This window comes from Rattus norvegicus, chromosome 5 (genome assembly GCF_021556685.1).
Source record: "Rattus norvegicus strain SHRSP/BbbUtx chromosome 5, alternate assembly SHRSP_T2T, whole genome shotgun sequence".
NCBI classification, from domain to species: Eukaryota; Metazoa; Chordata; class Mammalia; order Rodentia; family Muridae; genus Rattus; species Rattus norvegicus.
Window position 1 is genome coordinate 139,098,347 of NC_141538.1, and position 26,638 is coordinate 139,124,984.

Here is a 26,638-nt window from a genome sequence, read left to right on the forward strand (position 1 = left end):
TTTTTCCAAGTGCAGAATCATGTATATTCTGAGTGACTGAGCTATTGACATTCAAGTTTTGACCAGTTTCAAGATGTTGTTACCAGACAGTGGAAAGACCACACACATACCCTGAATCTATATTACGGAGGAAGACTTAGTGTTGGCATACATGAGTCAAGGGTTTCAGGTTATGCAGGGTACATCCAGAAGGTTCTTTGGGTGTCTAAGTCCTTTCAGGTTGTAAGTCAGGCTGCATTCTGTGTTTCAGGGCCCCTCCTATTGTTGAGCTTGCTAAGGACAAGAATGCATAGCCTCTTCCTTTCTTAACTCTCTCAGGAGCGATGATAAACACAACGCTACATTGGGAGGTGTCTGTTACCTCCTCCCAGACAGACAGCTATGCTTAGTAACTCACTTCAGCCTCAGAGTGCACCACGAGGTAAATGAAATAGGCCATTTTCCCTGTCTACAGAATGGAAAAATGGAGACACAGAGCTCAGGTGCCTAGCTGTGCTGGGAGAGCCAGCATCAGACTCCCGCTCTGCATCTCCACGTTCTTTCCAGGCAGCTGTGGCAAGTATGGCGGGGCCACAGAGCTGAGACTCAAGGAAGCAACCATGGCCAGCTGTGATATGGAAATCCCAGAGTGGGGCTAGGATCCAGATGAGAGTCAGCTTTCTCTGCCTCTGGGCAGGGTTAGTTCTGGGCAATAACACCGTTGGCAGACGTCTCTGCCAGCTGGGAAATGGGCCTCCTTTGGCAAAGGAATCTGGAAACACTCCAAGTCGCTCTGCACAGGTAGGGCCTAGGTGGACTTAGATCAACAAGAAGAGGCTTGCGCTAAGCCAATGCCTGGCTCATATCTGACCACTTCCAGCAGGAAGAGAATATAACTATCCTTCTTTTAGAGCCACCCATGGGTGCTAAGGAGAAGATTCGAGTCTTAGTCTATAAGGGTGAACTGTCCTTTTCCAACGGTACAGACACACACTCAGATTACAGTTCAGTGGCATGTACCCAGGGGTGAGACGGTGAGGTGTGACATCTGTCACATGGCACCAACATTTTCAGGTGTGTGACTGTCAGTTGGTGAAATCTGGTGTTGCCTGATTTTAAAGGCCAATTTCTATTTAAATGTGTTGTGAAAAAACATTATCATGTGGCTTTATATACACTTTATACTTATAGTACAGGAATTACGTGCCCATGGGGTGGTGGTGCCTTCGAAGTAGATACCTTATAAAGTGTATGTTTACTCCAGTGTAGCTGACCCAACTCATATTTCTAGAACCTTCCTTGGAAAATTTGAACTTTTATATGCCTCCCCAGTATGGGCAAATCTTTGTCCTTTACGATAAGTCTATAATTTTTTAATAGCCAAAGAGCATTGTGTCTGGTAAATACAATGGGTGGTGGAACTTGGCAGGTAGCGGGAGTTGTGAGGGGTGGGTGGGGGTGGAGGGTAAAAGAAACTAAACAAGGCCTATTGATCAAGTTACAAGGCCTCTTCCCTTTGACAGCTACTGAAGTAATCCCAAAGAGGGATCCTCAATGTTCTTGGCACCGGCCGTAAAATATCTGAAGTGGGTCTTCCTCGTGAGTATAATGAGGTAACTCTGGGTGGGTTAGGTCATTGCTTGTTTTCAGTTAGACCTTTTTTTTTTTTTTTTCTTTTTTCTTTTTTTCAGAGCTGGGAACCGAACCCAGGGCCTTGTGCTCGATAGGCAAGTGCTCTACCGCTGAGCTAAATCCCCAACCCCCAGTTAGACCTTCTATTAGCAGATGCAAAACTATCTCTACCGTTTCTCCCAGGGGAAAGATGTCATCTACTGCTGCTTAAAGAGTGAGAAAGAAAAGCACATGGTATCCTGTCTACAATAACCCACTCACCCCTCCACGAATACCCAAGTCTCCCCAATTTGGAAAAATGGGTAAGGACAGGTTCCTGGAGTCTGGATAACAGGAGCATGTCCAGAAGAAGCTGGGGAAGAACGGTCATCGCCCAGGAACTTTCTGCAGTAAAATCCCACTGGTTTCCAGATGACAAGTGAGCGGAGTCCACTGAAAAGGAAAAGTCCATGGTGTTGAGTTCTAGTGCACAAGAAACAAAGAGTGTGGCCATAGCTTATCAGATGCATTTCCAGCTGAGGCCAAAGGCAGCAAAGGTGTGTAAAGCTGCTGGAGCTGACATAGGTAAAGCAGGAGTGTGGATTACGAGAGACAAAGCGATCTGTAGAGATCCCCTGTTACAAAGCAGGACACATGCCAACCGGCGAGGTCAAAGTGTGTTCCACCTCACCTTCTACAAAGCGCTTCGGTGAGAAGCTGAGTGTCGGAGGAATGTGGTAAGATGGTGACCGGGAGGGGGAGTAGACAGGAACATCCCGCCCACCTGCAAACGCCTCCATCTCCTGCATGTGAGGACGATGTTTCCAGGAGCCAAGTTCATGTTCATTGCTGCTAACGACCAGGGACAGCAACATGGACTCAGCGCCTTAAAAGTCCTACCCGTCCACTGACGTGCTTGCAATAGACGTTGGCCTCAAGTCGATCATTCGGGAAGTTGTTCTCGATGAGTGTTTTTTATATGAGTCTTTACAAAAACCACAAAGCTAGGCCATTGGTTCAAACTGTTATTAGAAAGGATGCTGAGTGCCCAGATGGGATTTTCTAGTTTCTGTGCAAATGAAATCACGTTAGTCCAGACCTAATTCACTGAACACTACTCAGGGAAGCAGTAGCATTTGGTTTAAATGCTGCCAAGAAAGCAGGAATTCACTGGACTCGTGAAGGGATCCTGTTAATGCTGTAACCAGGCTCGGGTAACATGGGCAGGCGGGGCCCCCATTGTTTTTGCTGAGGAATCCCGGGCCTCTCCCAGTTCAGGTTCACTCTCACTAGAGGTAGACCCATTGGTGATGGTATAGACACTCTCTGCAACTCCCTGAGCTGAAACACACCCATTGGGCTCGCTCTTCTCTCTGGGACTTGCCAGTCCCGGGAGGATGGCCATCTTCCCAGTCTGCCTGTTTGGCAGCAAGGACATAGCATAGTCTGCAATGATTGCCCCCACATCTAAGTTGCACGCCTGGTCAAAGGCCAGGAAGCCGACATTGGCGTTTGCCTCACACACCATGAAGGAGCCATCGTCCATAATGAGAAGGTCGATGCCACAGAAATCCATGCCCAGGATGTTGGACACCTGGATCGCCAGCTGCTTGCCTTGTTCTGTCAGTGAGCACTTGACACCCACACCACCTGGAAAGAAAGCACAGCAACTCCAAGGTGACAAATGACACTCACTGATGAGGCTAATGACCTGCAAGAGATGGGACTGGTGACAAAGGAGTGAGACAAGTACCGTTATGGACAGTGCCACTTAAAAGTTTAGAAAGTTGGGGCAGGATGGCTCGGTGGTTAGGAGCACTGAATGAGATCCCAGGGGACCCTACTTTGGTCCCCAGCACCCATTTCAGGTACTCACAACTGCCTATAACTCCCAACAGATCCAGTGTCCTTTTTTGGTCCCCAGAGGTACCCACACACCTATGGCATACAATTACACTTGAAATACTTAAAAATGAAAACAGATATTGGAAAACCACAGTGCCTGATACACGGTGTGCACTCAGTAAATGGTTGCTAGAAAAAAATGAAAACTGATAATCTACTTATCATATAGTAGATAGGAACCAGCATACTTAATAATCAATGATACTTGCTGAGCTGGGCATCAGGGTCAGGGTACCGGCCCAGAACGTACCAAGGCTCTGGGTTCAGGCCCGAGTACCAGCAAATGAAAGACGATAGTAACATCCTGCCAACTTCGGGTCTCAAGCACACCAGGTACCCACAGATTTGAGGTTCCAGACTGTGGATCTGCACATAGCTACTGTATACATGAAGACGACCACCGCGTGCTCAGCGCGACATCAGACTTGACCCAGCATTGGCTTGCATGGCCAGAGGACTCACACCCGCCTGCCTGCACAGACTCTGGGTCATGCGCTAGCCCAGGGCGAGAGCTAACTCACAGTGCCGTGGTTCTCAACTCGATGGCCACAACCCCTCTGTGAGTCGAATGAGCCTTTCACAAGGTTCCCGTATCAGATATCCTGCTCATCAGATATTTATATTGAGATCCATGATAGTTGCAAAATTACAGTTATGAAGTAGCGACAAAATAATTTTATGGTTGGGGTCACCACACTGTGAGGGTGTATTAAAGGGTCGCGGCATTAGGGTTGAGGACCACTGCTCGTAATCTGTCTTCCCAGCTCCACTGCAGATGATGTGGTTCCGATTGGGGACTCTTAGCGGAACAGGACCCGGTCAGCAAATGAGCCTTTTTATCATCAATGAACTTGGAGCACGCAGCTGCTGAGTCAGGAAATAACTGTAGGGCTTTTCTTTTTCCAAATTACCAACATAATTCATTCGCCAAGTTTGACCGGAGTTTTCTGCGATGGGGCCAAGGATGCAAATCCCTGTCACGATGTCTCCATTCCCCATGACAGAAAACAAGCTTTCTGAGTGGGCTAAAGGGACAGGGTTCTCTATCTTCAGCCAAAATATAAACTGCAGTTTTCTGGCAGTTCCGTGCATGAAAGGAAAAGGAAATCTTCAGTTAAAATGTGAGAGCAAATACTACGTTTCCTCTGGCCACAGCCTTGGTTCATGGCGGCCCTGTCACACTGCCACATAATCTTGCCACTTACAAAGAGAACACTTGAGAACTATACAATCAAGTCACAACAGCTCCCCAAAATGGCAAGATAAAAAAGTTTGAGGTTTTAAGTACATTTGTGCTTTTGGGCTAGTTTTGTTCATAGCTCTTTGGGGGACATTTGGGTCACAGGTTAGACCCACTTGTAAGGTCCTTGGTAAACCGCCTAAGGGGATACAGTTTTCAAGGCTGACTCCCCACCTCCTTCCTTACACCTTCCATGTTTTATTCAGATGGACCCTTGCCAAAACGTTGGTCACTCCCTTGTCAACCCTGATTGCTAGGCCCTAACATCTACACAAGGTTTTATAATTTAGTGTCTTGACACGAGGACCGTGTCTTCTGGCCCAGCCCTTGACTTCCTGTCCCTCTTTGGACTGCTAACAGGCATGGGAAAGGTTCCCTTCTCATGTTCTGTGAGGTCCTCTGCCCTCCCCCAAGCCCTAAGCCTTCCCTGAAGTCCTCTGCCTTGGCCCCAACCCTTTCCCCTTCTCACCTAGAAAGCAGTTGCTTTGCATTCGGCCATCTGTGGAGCAGCGCAGCATGGAGCCAATCACCTGGCCACCCACCACCACCACCCGGATGTCCTTCCCGTGAGACTCCTTCACATACTTCTGGAACAGGTAGGGCACGTCGTGGCGGACCAGGTGGCAGATGTCAGAAAGGTGATGCTTGTCTCTGGCCAGAAAAACAGCTTTTCCTTCAAGAAGAAAGACGGAGAGCAAGGGAGACCGCTGGACAGTGTGTGCGCCTGTCTTACCATCCTCCCTCCCCGCCTGTCTCCCTGCCCCAAACAGGTACCAGCTTTCTGGAACTTTCTGTGTCTCGGCCCCTCCCATTTCTCTGATGAGACTCTTGAAGAGCACTGAACCATATTTTCTTAAGATTTTAACCCCACTGTCTCTCTCCCCATACCTGATTTTCATGTTTGTGTCTTTTTTGAAACAGGGTCTCCCGCTGTAACCCACACTGTGGGTTACTAAATTTTTTTTTTTTTTTTTTGGTTCTTTTTTTCCGGAGCTGGGGACCGAACCCAGGGCCTTGCGCTTCCTAGGTAAGCACTCTACCACTGAGCTAAATCCCCAGCCCCGGGTTACTAAATTTAAAAGCCTGTGGTTACTAAAATTAAAAGCCTGGTCCTCCAATCCTAGCTTCCCAGCGCGCTGAGATTACAGAGTGTCCTGTGCCTGCTCTTTTTTTTTTTTTTTTTTTTTCAAAGTGAAACTATAATAAATCCCAGAAGTTGAGATAAGGGGCAAAAACAAGATTCTGAGACTCATAAATCTGTGAGTAAGCACTTCCTTCCCATCCCCTCAAGGTGCTACAGGGCCTGTCTGTCTGTCTTTGTCTCTGTCTAAATGCTCTAAAGTCCACACTGGCTTAGTATATATGGCAGACACTCAACTTTGTTTACAGTACATAATTACTTGAATGCAGCCGAGAGGAATCCCAAGTGTGGATGCAGAGTGTTGCAGAGGACAACTACAACACAGTAAGAGGCCCACAAGGTCCATGCTGCTGCCACAAGATGGACCTGTGGGCTCAGAGGAGACTGGACAGACACCCTCATAACTTCCATTTTGTGTATGGTATGCGCATATATGTGAATGTGGGGGACATAGAAGACAGAGATCAATGGTGGGTGCTTCCTTCTATTGCTCCTGACCTTCGTGTGTGTGTGTGTGTGTGTGTGTGTGTGTGTGTGTGTGTGTGCACGGTGTATGCACACTCACACATAAAGGTGTGGAAGCCAGAGCAAGCCGCTGGGTGTCTTCCTCTATCAACCTCTTTATCACTGCCTGGACACAGGGTCTTTGAAGCTAGCTGGCCAGTCAGCCTATGCCCAGCATCCACCTGTCTCTACCACTCCAACCCCAATGCTGGGTTGGTTAGGTGCACGTAAACCACACTCAGCTTTTGACAAGCGTTCTGAGGTCTCCTACTTAGGTCCCCACATCTGCACCGGAAGTGCTGTATCCACTGAGCCAGCTCCACCGTCTCCTCATTATTTTTTTGACACAGCTTTTCTCACTGGGACTTGGAGCTCACCAATTAGGCAAGATCAATGATCCCCCTGTCTCTCTTCTCCAGAATGAGGGTCCTAGCCATGCACCACTTAGCTTTTTATGTGGGCGCTGGGAAGCCAAACCAGGATCTGCATGCTTACTTAGTAGACACATTACCAACAGAGCCATTTTCCCAGGTTCTTCCTTCTAAGTGAATGAGATTCACTATTTGGCCATCCTCACTTGATTCCACAGAGAATGGCTCCCATCCTGTGGCCCTCTGGGAGAGCATTCCGCTGTGCTCCTGCTGTCCCCAGCACCTGCTCTCTCCTGCATCTCAGAAAACAGGTTGGAGCACTATTCCCAACAGGTTTGCCCTGCAAATCTGGCATGAGCATGCATGACTGAGCAAACATGGAAGAGAAATGCTTTCCCTAGGTTTCCTGTCACCACCACAAGAGAAGTGGAACAGCTCTGGAATCTTGAAAGAAAGAAAGAAAGAAAGAAAGAAAGAAAGAAAGAAAGAAAGAAAGATAGAAAGATAGAAAGAAAGAAAGAAAGAAAGGAAGGAAGGAAGAAAGGAAGAAAGGAAGAAAGAAAGAAAGAGAAAAGGAAAGAAAAGAAAAGAAAGGAAAAGAAAAGAGGTTGGGGGTAGAAAGATGGCTCCGTGAGTAAGAGCAGTTGTGCAGTCCTGAGAACCTGAGTTTGAATCCTGGCATCCATGTAACAGGCAGGTATCTTGTGCATATCTGTAACTCCAGTTCTAAGAGTGGTGGAGACTGGAGGACTGCTGGGTCTGCTGGCACCAGGTAAGTTGAAAAACTTGAGCTTTCTGGTTAGCCTTAAAGCTGTAAGGTGAAGTGTAACAGAAGAGGATACTGATGCCTTCCCGTGGCCTCTATGCATGCACATGCGTGTGTGTGTGTGTGTGCGCGCACACTTTCTCTCTCTCTCTCTCTCTCACACACACACACACACACACACACACACTTTCTCTCTCTCTCTCTCTCTCTCTCTCTCTCTCTCTCTCTCTCTCTCACACACACACACACACAAAGATATAAAACTGAAAATCAATTCTCTAAAACAGCACACTGAAGGCCCTGGCTTCAGTCTTCAGTACCATAAAAATGAAACAAAATGTAATATTCAACCATTCCTGAAATGATGGAATCCCTGACACCCAGTAAAATTTGAGGACAGGAAGCAAGTTATTTGAAGATGTCCAAGTGGCAGGTGACAGGAAGTGTGCAGTCAATGTCTACTGTGGAGTATCTAAATGTGTGCACACGTGCATTGTGTGTGTATGTGTGTGAGAAAGAATTATATGAGTGTGGTGTGTATTAATGGAATAGAATAGCCCAGATTTAAAAACAGAAATGAAGGGATGGAGAGGTTGTTGAGTGGGTAGAGCAGTAGTTAGTCTTGCATAGGACGCAGTTGGATTCCCAAACCCACATGGTGGCTCGCAACTGTCTGTAACTCCAGTTGTGAGGGATACAAACACACTCTCTGGCCTCCTCAGGCACTACCCACAAACGGTACAGACATTGCAGGCAAAACACTCACACATACACACACACACACACACACACACACACACACACACACACACACAAATCAATTAAAAATTTAAAAAGTTTAAAAACAGAAATGAAAAAGGTTGAGCGTGCCTCCCCGTTCTTCGGGCTCAAAGGAGCTTGTGTGCATCGAGTCCTGCAGCGTCTGTACTAACAGGTAAGCTGGAAAGCACTGGCTGTTCTCTGCGTCTACATCAGATTCTACTTCACAGCAAGGCTCAGCATGTGTCTGTTTGGGATGCTGCATTTTGCTCCAGAAGCATCGATCCCCAAGTGTTCTCTGCCACCTGAGTTACATACCACTACTACAGGGGGACTACTTTCTCTTGCCGAGACCTCTGCCGCACCCCTCCTCTGCACTGAGCAATGTGCAGGCCTTCTATCAGCGGTTCTCAACCCGTGACCCCCCCATTTGGAGGTCATATGACCCTTTCATAGGGGTTGCCTAAGATCAGCCGAAAACAGATATTTACATTACGCTTCATAACTAGCAAATTACAGTTATAAAGTAGCAACGAAGATAATTTTATGGTTGGGGGGGTCACCACAACGTGAGGAATTAACTGTATTAAAGGGTCACAGGGTAGCAAGGTTGAGAAGCACTGCCTTACAGAGTCAGGTGCTCAGGGCCTGGTGCCCACCCTGAGCATCATTTAAAACCACAACTGCTGAGCAATGTAGCCCTGGACTAGAAAAGCAAAATGCTACCGAAACAAAAAGGAGGGAGGACTGATTTTGTCTAAAGGAAACAGGAGCTCAGCTAAAAGACAGAGCTCTAGTGAACTCTGAGAGCAGACAGCTATGGGACAGAATGTACAGTCTCTCTGGTGACTAAGGACAGCCTGGAGTGAAGAAGGCTGCCTGCACAGACCAGGGCGCCATGAGGAACATGGACTGGGTCTAGCAGGTGACATGGGGACTTGGAGGGTGTTCAGCAAGGGGAACGGCTCTGCTTCTGAGAATCTACGCAAAAGGAGGAGCAGGTGCTCTGGCCGTGGAGCTGAGAATCTCAATCAGCTCAGGGGAAACGTCTGCCGCAGTCTTTAAAGAGAGATAGGCGTCTGACAGAGGGACAGAGGGGACTGAAGAACAGAGCAGGCAGAAGGCACTGTGAGTGTGTAGAACAGCCCTGTCCCACAGAATTGCAGCTACATGCACCGACGGCCCAGCGAGCCCAGCAGTACCACTGACCCCGGTGTCCCCGGGTGCTCTTCACCACCACTGGGTAGCCCAGGGGCTCTGCTTCATCGATCATTTTAGAGAAGTCTTCGTGCCCACCTGCCAAGAAAAGGCGACAGTCAATAAAGTGTTGGCAACGCATGGGGCAGAGGCTGGCCCAAGCACTTGCCCATGTAGAATGTGCTGATGAAACCAATCCAAATCCATCCTAACCCAGCAGACACGAACCACACCTGTACTGTGCAAGGCGGGAACCAGAGGACGACGATTACCAGCATCAAGCCTCTATCCACAGAAACGTCACACCAGCTGTGGTAACCCTCACGGCATCCTTACAGGTGGGCCCTTACCAATGGCCGTGGGAACAGAATTCCAGGACAGCCTGCTACTCCTACCTACCCCTCCTGTGAACTCCTTTATGGAATTCCTTCTCTTCAGTGGGAGAGAGGCCATTGAATTTATGGGAGCATAGATTACTGCCCTTGGGTTACATTAATAGTCTGTTAACCTTGAGTCTATCGAAGGTAAGGAGGGCAATGATTCTCTGCTCTAAACAGAAGAACCCTTTAAGAGGAAACAAGCCTTCAGAGCATTTTCTGTTGGCCTTGAAGGAGCAAAGTGCTGTGCTGTGGGGAGGGCCATGTAGCAAGGAACAGTATGCAGCCTCTAGGACCTGTGATGACCAACAAGGAAGTGGGGACCTGCCTGTCACTTCCTCGGCGGTCTCAGCCTGTCAAAGCAGTCCTCTTCTGGTTGCCTTTCTACTTCCTCTGTTCTAGCTTCCTCAGATGCTCACTCCTAAACAAATGGAGTCCTGCTGCTGGGCCCTCACCGTCCCTTAACCCCACCTCTGTAACCCAGCATCAAGCTGCTTGGAAGTTGCAGATTTCAATGACTTCTCTCAGCCTTCACCTCTGTAGGCCTCCTGTGATGGCTCCTCTCCTCATCACTGAGTGGAAACAGTCTTCTTATATTGAGGAGTCCCATGGGCCTTTGACGGCGCCACCTTTCCCACTGGCCTACATGACATCTCTGCTCTCTCCTCTTACTTCTCAAATCGCATCTGCCCAGTTCCTTTTATAGGCTCTTTTTCTACCCCTAAAAGAGTCCCCTCCCCCACTTCATTTTTTATGCTTTATTCTTTTGTGTTTCTATGAGATGATCTCACTTTGTAGCCCAGGCTGACCTCAAACTTACAATCCTCCTGCCTCCACCTTCCGAGTGCCAGGATGACAAGCACGCATCGCCACACACAGCTCGCTTAAGAGCTTTGCCAATACAGGGTAAGCAGTCCTTCATAGTTCCTGCTTTCACAAAACAGTCTGACACTCTGGGCCAGAAGGCTGAAGATGGATGCTCCAACATTAGAGAGAAAGTGTGGGGGACTGTCCAGGCAGCCAGCTTTCTCTGTCATTTCTATAGCTTTGGAAGCTGACTGCCTACGCTTCCTGCATACTCAGGTAATGTTTATTCCTTCTCACGTCTCCGATGGGGTTGGAGTCTGGATAGTTATGGTCTCACAATTAAGCTTAAGTTGTCTAGGATTTCAGCATAAGCAGTCCTAAGCATTCCATGGAAACCCTTTAATTGGACCCTTTAGACCTCTGTTCTTTCATCCTGCGTGTCCACATTGAGGAGCCTGTGTCTCTCCCTTCACTCACAGCATAGGAGAGGCTTCTAAATCCTCATCCCCAGCCTTTTGGAAGCTTCGGGTTCATAGCCTCCCAAGCATTTTCCCTCACAGAGACTATAAATGTTGCAAATACACCAAGTCTCCATTGAAATCACCCCCTTCCCCAGCGCTAGCCATTCACCCCGACAGCCAGTTTACTTCTTCCCCTTGACATCTTCTGATCCAAGCTGGAAACTAATCACCTTGATTCCTCCCCCATAGCCCCGTACACAATCAGTTGTTCTGCTCTCCTGTATCTCCTGGTGCCTCACGATTCCCAAATCTGCTCATGTGTCTACTGGTTTGTGATACCATTCCTCCCTCATTGAGGTCACCTACCACTACCTACCCTGTCTGTCTCTACTTTGTCTTATGCAATCATTCTCTGTGTGGTGGCCAACATGACCTGCAGGGTGACTCTGAGCAGGCACTTCCTGATCAAAAGCCTCCTGTTGGCTTGGTGATACCGCTATCTTGTTGGCACGCTGCATGCTGCACCCTCTTATCTTTCCAATCCTCAACTCTCGTGCACCCTCAGCCTCCTGTAACTACCGGCAATACCGCCAGTTAGTTCTGTTCTCTTCACCTCTGGCTCTCTTCCTTCTCTCTATTCCAGGCCTTCGTTTGCAGGCTATCCTTAGCTTAGATGATGCTACCCCTTTAAGGAAGTGGTCCTCAATGTCTGATCGCTGCACTAGAAGCTCTCCTATGAGCTCCTCCAAACATTGACCACACTGCACGGCAATTGCCTGTATATTTGCAGCCCTTTGTTTCTGATGCCCTGGGAATGCCTTGGGGGTAGGGCTGTTCTAGGGCTCTCCTGTGGTGGTTTGAATAAGAATGTTTCCCCATAGGTTCATATATTTGATGTTCCACCAGGGAGTGTAAGAAATTCTTTGATAGGATTTGAAGGGTTAGAAAGTGTGGCCTTGTTGCAGGAAGTGTGACTATGGTAGGCTTTGAGGTTTCAGAAGCTCATTTTAGGCCCAGACTCTTTCCCTGCCTGTGGATCAAGATAAAGCTCTCGGCTACTTCTCCAGGACCATGCGTGCTGCCATGGTCCCCGCCATGATGATAACGAACTAAATTACATTGCTTTCTACTATAAGAGTTGCCTTGGTCATGGTGTCTTTTCACAGCAATAAAACCCTGACTAAGACATGCTCTCACAGTGGTTGGTCCATGTTCTTCAAATGACTACAAACAGAGAGTGGCCACAGCAGTTCACACAGAAGGACTGGCCAGCATTCAATATGCTAATTCCTCCAAAGGTAAACAGATTCCCAGGGAAAAGCAACCAGAGACACAGGAAGTTTCTTGGAGAGAGAAGAGAGACACCAGTATTTTGGAAAGGAGTTATAAATATGTTTTCGGGAGACTCACCATAGGAGAAGGTATCTGGCATGGGGACCCCATGTCCAGCCAGCTCTTGGAATGTCCAAAACTTGTTGATGCAGTTTAAGATGCTTTGAGGACGGTTGACCAGGCGGCAGCCCAGCTTCTCCAGGTGCCTCAGGATGGTGATTTCACTGTCTGACTGAACAGAAGGCGTGGATACTCGGACAACCACTACGTCAGGGAAGGTGGTCAGGGGTTTCTGGCTCAGCTGCAGGCCTGCAAGCAAGGGTTAGAGTGAGCTCATCGCTTGCCAGTGCGTTGCCGACTGGAAGAAGTGCTTCCAGAGTTCATCTGGCCAGAAAAGAGCCTCAAAACTGCCGCATGGGCGCAACCGTGTACGCTGGTGTACGGCACAAGAAAGCGGTAGACAGCACCATCCTCCAGCAAACGGGAAGAACGCGATTATGATACAAGGAACAAACAGAGGGGAAGAGAATGAAGCGCACCAAGATGGGTGCAAGTTAGAAGGGTCCACGGTACAGTTGTAGCCAGGCCCTGCTTCCCCTGGGGCTGGGGCTGCTCTGGGGCCAGTGGCTCGGGAGGGCATCAGTGCTGCCTGCTTTTGGAATCTCTATATTCTTCGATGACTGAGCCTCATGAAAATCTACTGGCTGCAGCGTCATGTGTGACCACTTCCCTATTCCTGTTAGTTTCGTTTTGTTTGAAATAGGATCTTATGTCGTAGCCCAGACTAGCTCAAACTCACCATCCTTCTGCCTCAGGGGCTAAGACTCTAGGTTTCTGCTATACCACACCCAGCTAAACGGTCTCTATGAATGTATAGTTACATTTTGTACATGCAAATGCCCATGTTAGATGGAGAAACGGGACTCCAGGTCCGCTGTGCAAAGTGTTTACCTAACTCATGCAATGTCTGGGTTCGACTCCCAGCTTGGCTCAGGATTCAAAATAACTAATTCACTATGGTCTCGACTATATTATAAGGTGCAGGTTGGGGAAAAAGAAAAGAAATACACATTTTAAACATTGAGAATAGGGTTACAAGTAATCTCTCAATCTCTGTCTCTCTCTGTCTGTCTGCCTGTCTGCCTGCCTGCCTGTCTGTCTGTCTCTATCTGTCTCTGTCAGTCTTTCTCTCTCTGTCTCTACCCCTGTCTGTCTGTCTCCAGGTCTCGCTATGTAGCCCTAGCTGGGCATCACTATGTAGCCCACACCACTTTGCCTCACAGAACACTCCACTCTTACCTCCTCACCTCAGTAACAGGGTTATAGATGTGGGCTTCTATGACCAGCCTTTCTTTGTCTCTCTTTATCTAAAGTTTCCAGAATATTTTTCCTGTGTCTATTATTACAAAGCCAAAGTTTAAAATGTCTACAAAAGAAAATCAATTCAATACTTAAAAAATATTGAACTCAATATTTGTTAAATAACGCTTACTAAAAGACACTGTAACATACACAGGTGGAATGATCCAGGCTGTCCCCTACCTGGCTCTGAGCTAACCAGGGCCTCAACTTGATGTGAAGACTTCAGAGGACCCTGAGCAGCCCACACATTACTGAAGGACTTCTGTGCGGAATTCTCTGCTTTGCCTCACATGACACCAAGAGGCAGGCAGAGCTGGCCATGAAATGCTTTTTGTCTGTTTTGTGCTGACTCTGGTCTCTGGAGCAGTGCCTGAGGCCTGGGTGGCACTTGGTATTTGTTGAATTGGACAGAAGCAGCAAGAAGATAGATCTGGGCTTCACCAAGTCCGGTTACTCGGCCATACCTTTAGAATGGAGGGCACTGGAACATGGTGCAGAGGGAACGCCAAGGGCAGAGGTGGCTATGCCAGCCCTGGGGTCTGTCTGAATCCAGACACTGAGCATCTACCAGGCACCCAGCACCTGGGACGGAGTGAGGGAGGTGGGGCACGGACTATGTGAAGCAATAAAAATTGAGTTCCAAGACTTACAGGGTCTGTTTCCACCATAACCAATCTCAAAGCATCTCCCAAGGGTCTTAAAGAAAACCTTAAAGTACAGTTTACAGCCACTTTATGGGCTTAAACATATAGCACCTTATATATACATTGTACTAAAACCCAAGTATGAGTGAAATCATACGCTCTCCAATGGGGGTCCAGGTGTGGGTGCTGCTCAGTGCTAGGGTGTTTACTCGTACGAGTGCCTGGGTTCAAGGTCCCCCTAAGCTTGCATAGTGCCACACAAGTCTCCCAAACTAGGCCTGGTAGCACACACCTGCAGTCTCAGCCCTGGGGATGTTGAGACAGTAGGATAAAGAGTTCGAAGACAGCTTGGGCTACATGGCAATGACTTGGTGACTAACTATATCAATATCAACGTTCTAAGCTGAGAAAGAATCTCAAGAAAAATCTCAAAAACAAAAAACCAAGCAAACAGAAAGCAAGGCATCCACAAAAACAACCGTGTGGCTCTAACTTACAAGTCAGCCATTCCAAACAATTCACTGGCTAATTTTTAAAGGTGTGGATGTAGAGGGACAGGTAAGTCACATTTTTTTTTTTTCTCAGCGCTTATGCAGATGCTGTGAGCCCAGCAGGTAGACCTGTCTCAGGACTAGTCTGTAAAAAGCAGCCGGGATAGGTTTGTATGGCCACCAGCAACAGGGTTGCTTAAAGGTGCTTTTCCTGCAGTTTGGAAAAAAAAAAATCTCCTCTCCCTTCAGCCTTAGAACGAGTATGGGGAAAAAAAAAAAAAAAAAAAAGAACGAGTATGGGAGAAGCGGGGAAGAAAAGGAAAGGCAGCCACGCTGACTGAAATGGTGAACAGTGAACAAATCGGGAAGGCCAGCACATCATCCCGCAGTGAGAAAGAGACCAAAGATGCTTCGAAAATCAACTGAATGCCACACTCACAAGGCACTGACACTGTCACAGCACAGATATTCCAAAAAGCAAGGAAGGACTTTTATTTTTTAACTGCTCAATGAGAAAATAGCTTGGCAACAGAAAAGCAACTTAGAGAAGCAAAAAGCAGGAGAAGCATCCAGCTTTCAAATCCCAGCACAAGCCACGGACACACAGATGTCTACAGAGGAAGAACAGAATTCAGCCCATCACTGGGAAAACCAACCACAGTGCACAGAGGGAGCTCAGTCTCTACAAGCAGCACTACAGACACCTGGGAAGTCTTACCAGGACTTCATCTCTCTCCTCCAACTGAAAATCTTTGGGCCTGGCTCATCCCCACTGAAGCCTTTAATAAACGGAGAATGCAATGGGTTAAGGTGGAACCCCAGAGACCCTGCAGGCCTGAGCACAGGTCAGTGCTTGCCTAGATTGCTGTCTAGCCCTGTGCAAGAGGGACAGTTTGGGTTTGGGGCTGTATCAACTCCATGTATTCGCAGGTTTCACATCAATGGATCCAGCCAACTGCAAATAGAAAGTACTAGAAAAAATTTAATTTATGTCCATATTGAAAATGTTCAGGCTTTTTTCTTGACGTTATTCCTTTTTTTTTTTTTCGTTCTTTGTTTCGGAGCTGGGAATCGAACCCAGGGCCTTGCGCTTGCTAGGCAAGCGCTCTACCACTGAGCTAAATCCCCAACCTTGACGTTATTCCTTAAGCAATATGAATACAGTCTAGCAACTATTTCCAGGGCTGGGGGTATAGTTGAGTGGTAGATCACACACCAATTATACAAAAGGTCCTGGGTTCAAATCCCACCCACCTTTAAAAAAGAACTATAAAGAACCCACAATTATTTACATAATATTTACACTGCATTGAGTATTCTTAGTGATCTGGAGGCTGAAGGACAGGAGCATAGGTGCAGGTAACATGTTAGTCCCTGGAGAATCCTTGGCTTTGATGGAAGTGTCTAGAACAATCACCTGCAAATATGAAGGAGTGACCGTACACCTTTGTCCTCTGACATTCCTGACACTTCTGCTCTGGACCGTCCCATGCATGCTTGCTCGGTCTCTTCACGATGGCCATCATCACACGGTGACAATGTGACCTCAGGTAGAGAAAGCTGCTTCTCATTCTGGCTTCCGGAAGAGCAGTAGCCACATGGGGCCAAGAACAATTTGCACCTGGGGCCAGCTCTTTGGCAAACACGCCTGCAAAGTCTGAGGCCTTTAACCACATAGGTGATTTCCACCATTGGCATCGACTTCCAGGCAGGCACCTGCTAAGCTTAATGCAGGGATACAGCTCACTGACTACGTCACCTTTCCCAGGGTCTTTCACCTCCTCACCGTGGTCTGCTGGCCTCAAGCCAAGGGCATGGAGGACCTGTGTGAACCAGAGGATGGGCTTCGCTTGGCTGTAGTGATGGGAAGGAAAGTCAGATAACCAGGGACTTGACATGACTATCACCTTAATGCAGGGAGGTGGGGGAGGATGTGAGCAGCTTTTGGTCCCTTCACCCGTCAGACACCTGGCTGGGGCTTGAGATTCACTATGGTTATCCTCAAACCACGTTAAAAAAGATTAACCAAGAAGCGATCACTCTGAGAAGTCAGTAGGATAGTAAGGGGCAAGGATTAGATGTCAAACTGGTTCATGCAATGACCCAAGAGGATGAATCAACTTTGTGGAACCAGAACATCATTTTCTCCGTCTTCTGCTTTCATGGGTAACTATGCCCAGCTTCTTGAATTCTGCTTCTTGAATTCTTCTTGAATTTGGAGATATTTTCATGCACTTGGTGCATGCCTGTTGTATTAGCTTGCTTTTCTGTTGCTGTGATAAATAAACATATAGCCAAAAGCAACTTGGAGAGGAAAGGGTTTATTTCATCTTGTGCTTTTGGGTAAGCACCCATCACTGAGGGAATTTGGACTAGAACTCAAGACAGGGACCTGGAAGCAAGAACTGATGCAGAGGCCATGGAGGGGTGCTGCCTACTGCCTTACTCTCAGTGACTTGCTCAGTCCGCTTTCTTCTACCTCCCGGGGCGCCCAGGACCACCTGCTCAGGGGTGGCCCCACCCATAATAGGCCACGCTCCCATATCAATCAATCAATCAATCAATCAATCAATCAAAACAATACCCCATAGACTCGCCTACAGGCAATGTGATAGAGACATCTTCTCAACTGTTGTTCCCTCTTCCTGGAGGGATAACCCGAGCTTGTGTCAAGTTGATAAAAAAAAACTAGCACACCTGTAATCCCAGCACTGCAGAGGCTGGAGCAGGAGAACCATAGCTTTGGGGCCAGCCTGGGCTACATAATAAGCCCTTGTCTTAAAACAACAACAAAACAAACAAAAAGGACCCAACAGTAATAACCAGGGAAGGAAAAGTAGAATAACTTCTTCAAAGAATCAAATCTGCTTCCATAACCTGGATTAGGATGAATTCAGTTCAGCAAAAGTAAGTTTTTCATTTATGTGCAGTAGCACATAAATGTACCTTACAATGGAGATATATAGCATACCGTATATCTCCATTGCAATACATAAATCCTGGTTCCAAGGTAGAGCTTTAAAACAAACAAACAACCCAAAACAACAAAAACAAACAAACAAACAAACAAACAAAAAACACTACTCTCTGTGACCCCATAGAGACAGGGAAGTATGGCGATGAAAGGGCCATCAGTCAGACCTGCCTCGGGATGGTGCTTTTACTGAGCTCAGTGCTATGTAGTCTCCTAAGAGCGTCCACAGATTTTCTCTCACTTAGAGGCATCCTATAAAATGGATCCTAGGAAGGGATTTGACCACAAAGTCCTGGCATTTACACAAAGGGGATGAACTGGGGTTTAAAGCTCTCCTAGCGCACGCGCACACACACACACACACACACACACACACACACCTATGTGGCTTCACAAAAGGAAACTTCAACACGAACCTGGATCCCAGTACACTGGGAAACAAAAACCTTTCATGTACAAAGCAAACAGCAGAACCAGCAGGACACTTTAGGACTGGGGCAAGGCAGACTCTCGCTGGGGCACCTTTTAAGACTATGGTATTTTAGCAGGATCCCACGATTGTGGCTGTCACTGAAGCTCCAGAGCCAGCCATTCTGGCTCTCTGGAGGGTAGTTATCCCTGTCACCCTCAGCATGTCAGGGAGAAGCTGTGTCATGTCATCAAAGCACAACAGGCTTGTGTCCCTGCCACTCTTCTGAACCTCTCCATGTCTACCCCACCCCCACTCCCACCCACCCCCACTTCCTCTCCTGAGGGAGTTATGTAGATTGTGGGGTAGATCCAGTCACCACTGCGCTTTTCCTTTTGAGGTTCTCTGGGGGAAGATGTTCAAAGGAATCTCCCCTCCATCTCACAGTGACTTGTGTGGCCTCTTCCTTTCCCAGGCACTGCTTTTCTGAGGTCTCTTGATTCAGCGCATTCTTTATTGAACCTTTGGCTTGAGGGAGACACAAAGGTGAGCCAGGCAGCCTCGGCTCTCCCAGAGCTCATGGGAAGCTGAAGTCTGACTCACTGCATGCCTTACTTTGTCCTCGTTCAGAGGTATTTTATTGGGCAGCTTCTTTGGGTCAATCTCAGTTTGGGTTTACCCAGGACACTCTGAGACCACAATATAAGCTGATGTAGCCAAACGGGCAGTGATTTCAAGAAACACTCAGAGAGGAGTCTGGGAGGGGGGTGTGGGGAATTAAGACGTGATCAGTGAGTTGGCCTCCTCTGGAGGGGAATTCCCCAGCACTGAGTACAAATACACCCACCTGAGGGGAGGATGCTGGAAATTTAGGGCAAGGTTTTTATTCTCTGTTCCTTATGGGGCCGTTTGTATGTGTGTGCATGCATGTGTCTGCGTGCGTGTGTGTGTGTGTGTGTGTGTGTGTGTGTGTGTGTGTGTGCACACGCACATGTGTGGTGTGTTGTCATATGTGCTCCTGGGACATGGAAGGCGGGCCTCCAAACAGCTGAAGAACAGGCACTATTCTAATGACAGAGGGCAGTGAGACAATGTCCTTGGGTATAAGAAGAAAGCCAACATGAATGTTGTTAATGTCCTGGGTGCCCTGTGGAAGGAACGTGGGGTGGCGGAAGACAAGGAGCTTTGGGATGGTTCTCTCCGCATGGATGGCTTCAGACAGGACTCGGGGGCTCCCAGTGTGTCTGGACTCGGAAGATGTGAAGCTAATGTGTGTATTCTGTCCACCCCAAACAGAACTAGCACCAAGGAAGGGCTTAGAAAAAACTTTCCAAGAAGTTGTCCTGGAGGCAGAATGGGCCTGGCCTTCACATCAGAGTCCCGGCTGAACTGTCTGCTGTGTCTCTGGACCTGTCTCCCCTTCTGTAAAATGTAAGCATCCCAGAACTTGGCACACCTTCTCATCTCCTCTCAACACCAGTACCTCACCGACATGGCCTTTTTAAAAACCAGAAGACAAGTCTTATCAAGTCCTTCACTCAGCTACTTGAGGCCATATCATTTCCTGAGACTCCAGACTCCATGGCTGCCCACTCACACCCACCCCAGCTGAGTGAGGGCAGGCACTCAACCACTGAGCTCCTCTCCCAGCCCTTACAGTTTTCTTCTGTCCATCCGTCTGTCCCTCCTCACTTTGGCTGTATCCTCTCAGACCACACCAATGGGCTCTAAACTCCCTTGTCAACCCCTTCTGGCAAGCCTTCCTTTTCTGTGCCAGCTAATATTTTATCAACCCGACACAAGCCAGAGTCACCCGGAAAGAGGGAACCTCAACTGAAAACTGTACCCCCATCAGACTGGCTTAGGGGCAAGCCTGTGAGGCATTTTCTTAATCGATGATCGATGTGGGAGGGCCCAGTCCATCGGGGGCAGTGCTACCTTAGGCAAATGGTCAGCAGCTGTAGAAAAAGCCAGCGGATGGAGCTGGAGAGAAGAGTCAGCAGTTAAAAGCACACACCGTTCTTCCAGAGGACCAGAGTTTCATCTCCAACAACCACATCAGGCGGCTGGCAACTGCCTCTAACTCCCTCTCCAGAGTAAGTCAACTCCGCTGACCTCTGTGGGCACACACTCACATGTGCACACTCACACAAACACACAATTACAAACAATAAACACAAATCTTTACAAATATTAAAGTCATGGCAACAGCAACAAGACACTGAGCTGAGTACGCCAGAGAGAGTGACCCAGAAAGCCCCTCCAGGCTCCTGCCCTGAGTTCTTGTCCTGGCTTCCCTCTATGATGGGCTGTGACCTGGGAAGTGTGTGCAGGATAAAACCACGCCTTCCCAAGTTTGGTCGTGATCTTTATCACAACAAATGAAAGCAAACTAAGACATTTCCTTTCTTCTGAGTCCAGCTGAATGCCTTTCTCTTCCTGGTGACTCTGTTTCCCTATTTGCCCTTCCAAGCCAGGCTATTTTCTCACCTTTCCCTCAGGTCACTGGCCCTGAACATACGTTGATGTGTTTGCTGCTCCTCATTTAGCTTCTAGAGTGTATCTTCTTTCCCCCTGGTGGATGGAGAGATGTAGTGTCTCCCTCTCCACTGACCTGAATCACAGGGACCAGTATATAAGTGAGCCACGGTTCCTTCCTCTATTGGTAAAGCCCCTCAAGCCTTAGCTTCCCCTTGACTCCTCCCTGTTTTCCACCAGCCCGTTACAAAACCGTCTGGCAGTCTGCCTTCTCACTGTGCTTCCTGGTCTGCTCAAAATGCACTGTACCCCATCCTTTCTCTCTCACTCCTTCCATTATCCAGAGTGAAACCAATGTCCATCTCTGACCCACAAGGCCCTGTGTAGCTGCTCATCTCAACCCCCACCCCAACCCTCAGCCTCTTTTCCTCATGTCTCCCCTGCACTCCCTCCGTTCTGCCATACTGACCTCCTCCACTCTGCTTCCTCCCTGGACAACTCTACTCTCTACAGCTAAACAGTGAACTTCCTCCCTGTAGGAGAAAGTGAGGAGGATAATTCAGAGGGAGAGGGAGGACAGAGAACTAAAAACACTAAGGGTTGTTTGGAAAAGCCTTAGGGAAACATTGTTTCATAAGCTTACCTAAAATGTATATATAATCCATGTGGTTCAAATGGAGTTATGCCGCATAGGGTGATAATGTCTGCCCCTCTATTGAAAGAGCTATAGTCTATTTAGCAAAAACTCCAGTGCCAGCCAGGGGAATCCTCCCTTTAAGTGGTGGGTCAGGGGATTCCAAGAGACCCCTAAAACAAATAGGCCATAACCATTGCCCTTGGTTGCTGATTCCTTCAGACAGGATTTGGAAGAATCGGAACTGACTTGCACACCTTTTCCCTGACGACTAGCTCTGATGATATCAGAAGGAGCCCAGCAAGCTGCCCAGGGAGAAGAGCAATGGATAGCCCTACCTAGATTTAAAGCCCAGGAAGCAGAACAATGAGCAGCCCAGCAAGGCAGCCCCAAAGGTGTGACAGCACCACTTTATCTGGGGTAACCAACAGCTGCCTAACTGGACTTAAGATCTGCTCAAATGAAGGGACCTCCCGGCTGGTACTGTAAACTTAGCCAGCTACCCTTCGTTAGAGAGGTCATAGACCCTCAAAGGAGAACCTACAACTGCCACTTTCCTGAGTGAGTTAGTTCCTAACTGCATTCCAAATCCTCATACCTACAGGTAAGCGTAGTTCTCCGCCCTCATCAAAGCGCCTTCTTTAAAGCAAACTGTTCACTTCCTGACCCCCTTCTGCTCTTGACTAGAGCACAGCTGTGGGAGAGGGCCACCCTAGTCCTCATACTGCCATTCTCTACCTGACCTCAATATAGAATGTAATCTCCTGGAGAGGCAGTGACTTCCAGTATTTATTCAGGCACCTAGAACAATACCTTACACACAGTCAGCAGACATGTGGAAACAGAACACGGGACACATAAACTTGTGAGGGTGAAGACCACGTCTGTTCCTGTTTACCCTTCTGTATCTGCAGCACGTGTCATGGCGCCCCGCTTAGTGAATACCTGCCAAGCAAACTGGGTAAAATGGAGACCTCGGATGGTCATGGAGAATAAAACATGTTAAAATTTAATAATAAAGGTGTGGGAGTGAAGGCCCACCATCCCTATTCAGTCCTCAACACAGAGTCGATGAATTATCACGTCTGCTGTGGAGGTCCTGAGGGACTCAGTTTGTAGCCCTGGCTGGCCTCAAATTCGCACTGACCCACCTGCCTCTGCCTGCAGTCACCGGGATGCGCTCGAGCCCCACACCCCGACCTGTGCAGTTTCCTTTTGTGACAGGGTCTCATATAGTCCGGGTTAGAAAGAGCTTGAATTCAAGGCCAGCCTAAGACAGAAACAAAGCAAGGATCTGTCTTAAAATAAAAAATAAAAAACGAGGCATAGAACTCAGGCCACTTGCCTAACGTGTGAACAGAGAAGCCCTGAGTTCACTTTTTTTCTATACCACAGATAAAAGAGAACCTGACCTAGAAAGTCCTTTAGAGCACTGGCTCTGTGGTGTGGGAGATCACTAGCTGCCCAGCCTGTACAAGACCCTGGCTTCAATCCCCAGGGCTCATAAACATAAATAAATAAACAGATGAGGCCACCAAAGCTCAAGCCCTGAGAGCTGCAGAAATGCTGAATCATGCTCTTCCTAAGAGACGATGCTAACACAGTCCTCTCTGCCAGGTCGAGCACATTTTCTCCGTCTTGGATTGTGACTTTAGAACGATCCCTTTTCCTTGAGTCGGTTAATAATTCTGACCTGAGGATGGTTAGAGAACTTAACTGTCATTAGTAAACCTGTTGTCATAGAGCGGCCCACCTCAAACACATCCACGTCTGACCATGATCTCCCAAACTGCATGGAAAGCCTGGGTACTTACATACAAGCCTTCATACTTCAATTTAGCCAACAAACATTAACGAAGGCCTACTATGTACTGGTTACAGAAATTTTTCTTTTTGAAGAACCGTAGATAGGGGAGGGGATGGATACAAGTCTTGTACGCAGATAAATTATAGTAAAACTTCAATGGGTGCCACTCTGCCATTGTTTGGTAGCAGGTGGAAGATATCTCCATGGGGACAGGGAAGGGAGCTCAGAAATGACTCCAGGAGAGACCAGTGAGGTGAGCTAGATTTGAGGGATGAATGGAATTCTACCATCTGGAGGAACCAGATGGGCACCTCAGACTGATATATCAGTGGAAGCCCACGAGTCACAGGACAACAGTGAAGCCAATGTTGACTAACGCTTCACAAGGTAGCAGGATCCACTGAGTAGCATTGTGACACCCAGCTGCTGCTGTGTGCATGATGACCTTACTGGTATTTGTGAGTATTAATAAGTAAGAAGAACGGAGCTCATGCCACACATATAGGCATGAGGACCTATTACTCCAACTCCATTATTACTGTTGTTACTACAGTTACATGTGTTTTGGTCTTGTGATCGCTGGTGTTTAGGGAAACAAACACTGAATGGTTAAAGAATTTGCACATTCTCAGAGGAACAAAACAAGGTAGATAAGATGTTAAGGGCTGGGGTTGGGGATTTAGCTCAGTGGTAGAGCGCTTGCCTAGCAAACGCAAGGCCCTGGGTTCGGTCCCCAGCTCCAAAAAAAAAAAAAAAAAAAAAAAAAGATGTTAAGGGCTTCCTACAGGGGCTACTTTAATAACCTGAGGGTCATTGGTCTTTCCTTAAGACTCCCTACCCCCCTAGCCCTATCCAAATCCAGGTTGGTTAGGGTATATCATCAAAGGAAAAATAACCGTCACAGAGCCATGTGTGATGGTATATGACTTTAATCCTAGCACTTAGGGGGCAGGGGGGAGTGGATCTCTGGGAGTTGACATCAGCCTGGTCTACATAGCAAGTTCTAGGCCAGCCAAGGCTACCTAGTGAGACCTGTCTCAAAAAAATTTTTTTAAGAAATAAAAAAATCAACAACAACAAAAACCTGTCTTCAATTTCTCCATCCATCAAGCAAGCATCTATATAGATTTTCCTGTAGCTAAAAGGAAACAACTAGTTTGTGAACATAGACATTTTCACACATGAATTCCACTTAATTGCTTAAGTGCTTTCTGAATCACTATGATTTAATTCTCATGTTTCTTACAATTGCTTCTTTAAAATGGAGTTTTAGACATACAGAGAGAGCATTTTCAGAAGTATGGATGTACACGTAAAGACTGATGAATGACAGGAAAACCTGACTACGACCTCTCAAAAGGACATTTTTACAAGCTATAAAATAAACAAGCAAACTCATCTTGGGAGTGGAAAGAGGTATATATTATGACTTGATTTAGATCAGCAAAATATGACTGATCATTTCACTTAAATATGGAACCCAAAGCACAAATTGTTTTTAAAGATTTATTTATTTTATGTATGTGAATACACTGTAGTTGTCCTCAAACACACCAGAAGAGGGCATCAGACCCCATTAGAGATGGTTGTGAGCCACCATGTGGTTGCTGGGAATTGAACTCAGGACCTCTGGAAGAACAGTCAGTGCTCTTAACCGCTGAGCCATCTCTCCAGCTCCCAAAGCACAGATTCTTCAAATATGGAGAACCTCAACTTAAATATGACATACACGATTCAAAGAGATGGGCGCAGGCTGGATCCCAGAACCTAGATAGTGGCTCACAGGTGTAGCCTCAGTTCCCAGAAGATATGATGCCCTCTTCTGGCCTTTGCAGGAACTGCACGCACACGGTGTACAGACACACATGGAGACAAAACACCCATACACATAAAATTAACCGTGAAAAGGCAAAACCAAACCAAACCCTAAAATCAAAGTCAAAGTGATCTTCACAAAGCAAAGCCAGAAAAGCTATAAGAAGAATCCAGTTTTTCAGATTCTCTGTTCGGAAATTGAGTTCACCATTAACCAATCGGGAGGGTTTCAGGAACCCAGGCTTGAGAAATCATTAATTTTACCCTTAACCACACCGCATGAAATGTGGGGTGTCTAATGCTTGCATACACTACTCCAAAAGTATATGCAACTGAAACGTACATATGGAAGGTTTAAATACACTTAGGGATGAACAATGTACAACTGAGCTATTTTGCTTAGGGGTACGTACTCAAAACCTCACTTGTAAGTAGTCTGTTCAGGACGTGGAATCCCTTCCCTTGCTGAAGGGACTCTACTCAACCAGATACAGATGAAATATGGATAACATTCCAAGAAGCATCCAAGAGGGCCAAACCCTCTTTAGACCTGGACTCCCTGAAATAGCTAGCTACCTCGGAAGGCTTGTTGAGAACACAGACTGTAAGCCAGTGAACACGACTTTCCAAAGTCATGGATAGCTTAGCAATCCACAGCAGGCATGGATTGAAGATAATAAGAATATCTGAAAACAGAATGCTTTAAATAGGCAGTCAGGGATAACCCCCCCCCCCCAAATTCCCCTGGACCCAGCACCAAAGAGACGAGTAAGGTCTGGAGGCACTTGACCATTTTGGAACAGAATTCAACATTCTTTGGAAGAAGGACGAATTAATGGAAATCATCAATCGTCCCCTCTCGCCCCTTCCCCTCCAGAGACAATCCCAATCTGTCTCAGCTGTGTCCTATAATTAGGCTCCCAGTTTGAGAATAGTGTTCTACCAAGGCGTTCATCACTGTGGCATACATACCACTGGAAAAGTTTCCCAAACATCTGCCCTAAGAGCAATCTTGTGAATTCTGGGTTAATTCTTTAAATTTCGGAATCCAACCTGGCAGGCCACCTGTGTTCGGAGAATCTACAAGGTGAGGTTTGGTGCCTTTAGCTTCAGGTGAACGTGAATGCCCCATTAACCTGTCTCCTAAATGAATGAATTAAGCATCTTCTCTACTCTTGGCCTCACGGTGCTGCAAAGAGGGGCTGGTTACCTCGGAGCCGGGCTCAAAGAAGAGAGCCGCTGGCTCACGGGACCCCGGCGCCCCTCCCTCCCTCCCTCCCTCCCCGGGCTGAGCTCACCTAGGTGGCCGCCGACAACCGTGACGGCGATCTGGTCAAGGAACACGGCCCGGAAGCCCACGTCCTGCTCGGAGCAGCGCTGGCGGAGCGCGCGCAGGATCTGCACCTGCGGGTAGTCCTCGCGGATGAGCCGGTCGGTCAGCAGCCAGACCTGCGCGCACATGGCGACCGAAGCTGCGGTCGCCCGCCCGCGCGACCCCCTGGCGCGTCCCAGGCGAGCACCGCAGCTCCGCTTGCGCCGTGCGCCAGGCGCCTCTGCAGACCCTGCCGGCGAAT

The 26,638-nt window shown here is 47.7% G+C and overlaps 1 protein-coding gene across 3 annotated transcripts; it reads right to left on the reverse strand.

Annotated features, from left to right (window-relative positions):
• Positions 1 to 26,638, reverse strand: Rimkla (ribosomal modification protein rimK-like family member A). 3 transcript variants are annotated; one of them, XR_015619737.1, is made up of 6 exons: positions 26,363 to 26,619; positions 12,529 to 12,759; positions 9,486 to 9,572; positions 5,205 to 5,408; positions 2,375 to 3,240; positions 1 to 2,043 (listed from the first exon to the last, which is right to left on the reverse strand). XR_015619737.1 is itself a non-coding variant. In NM_001446907.1 (5 exon segments), coding segments are annotated over 5 exon segments (1,143 nt in total). In that variant the 5' UTR covers positions 26,526 to 26,638; the 3' UTR covers positions 1 to 2,782.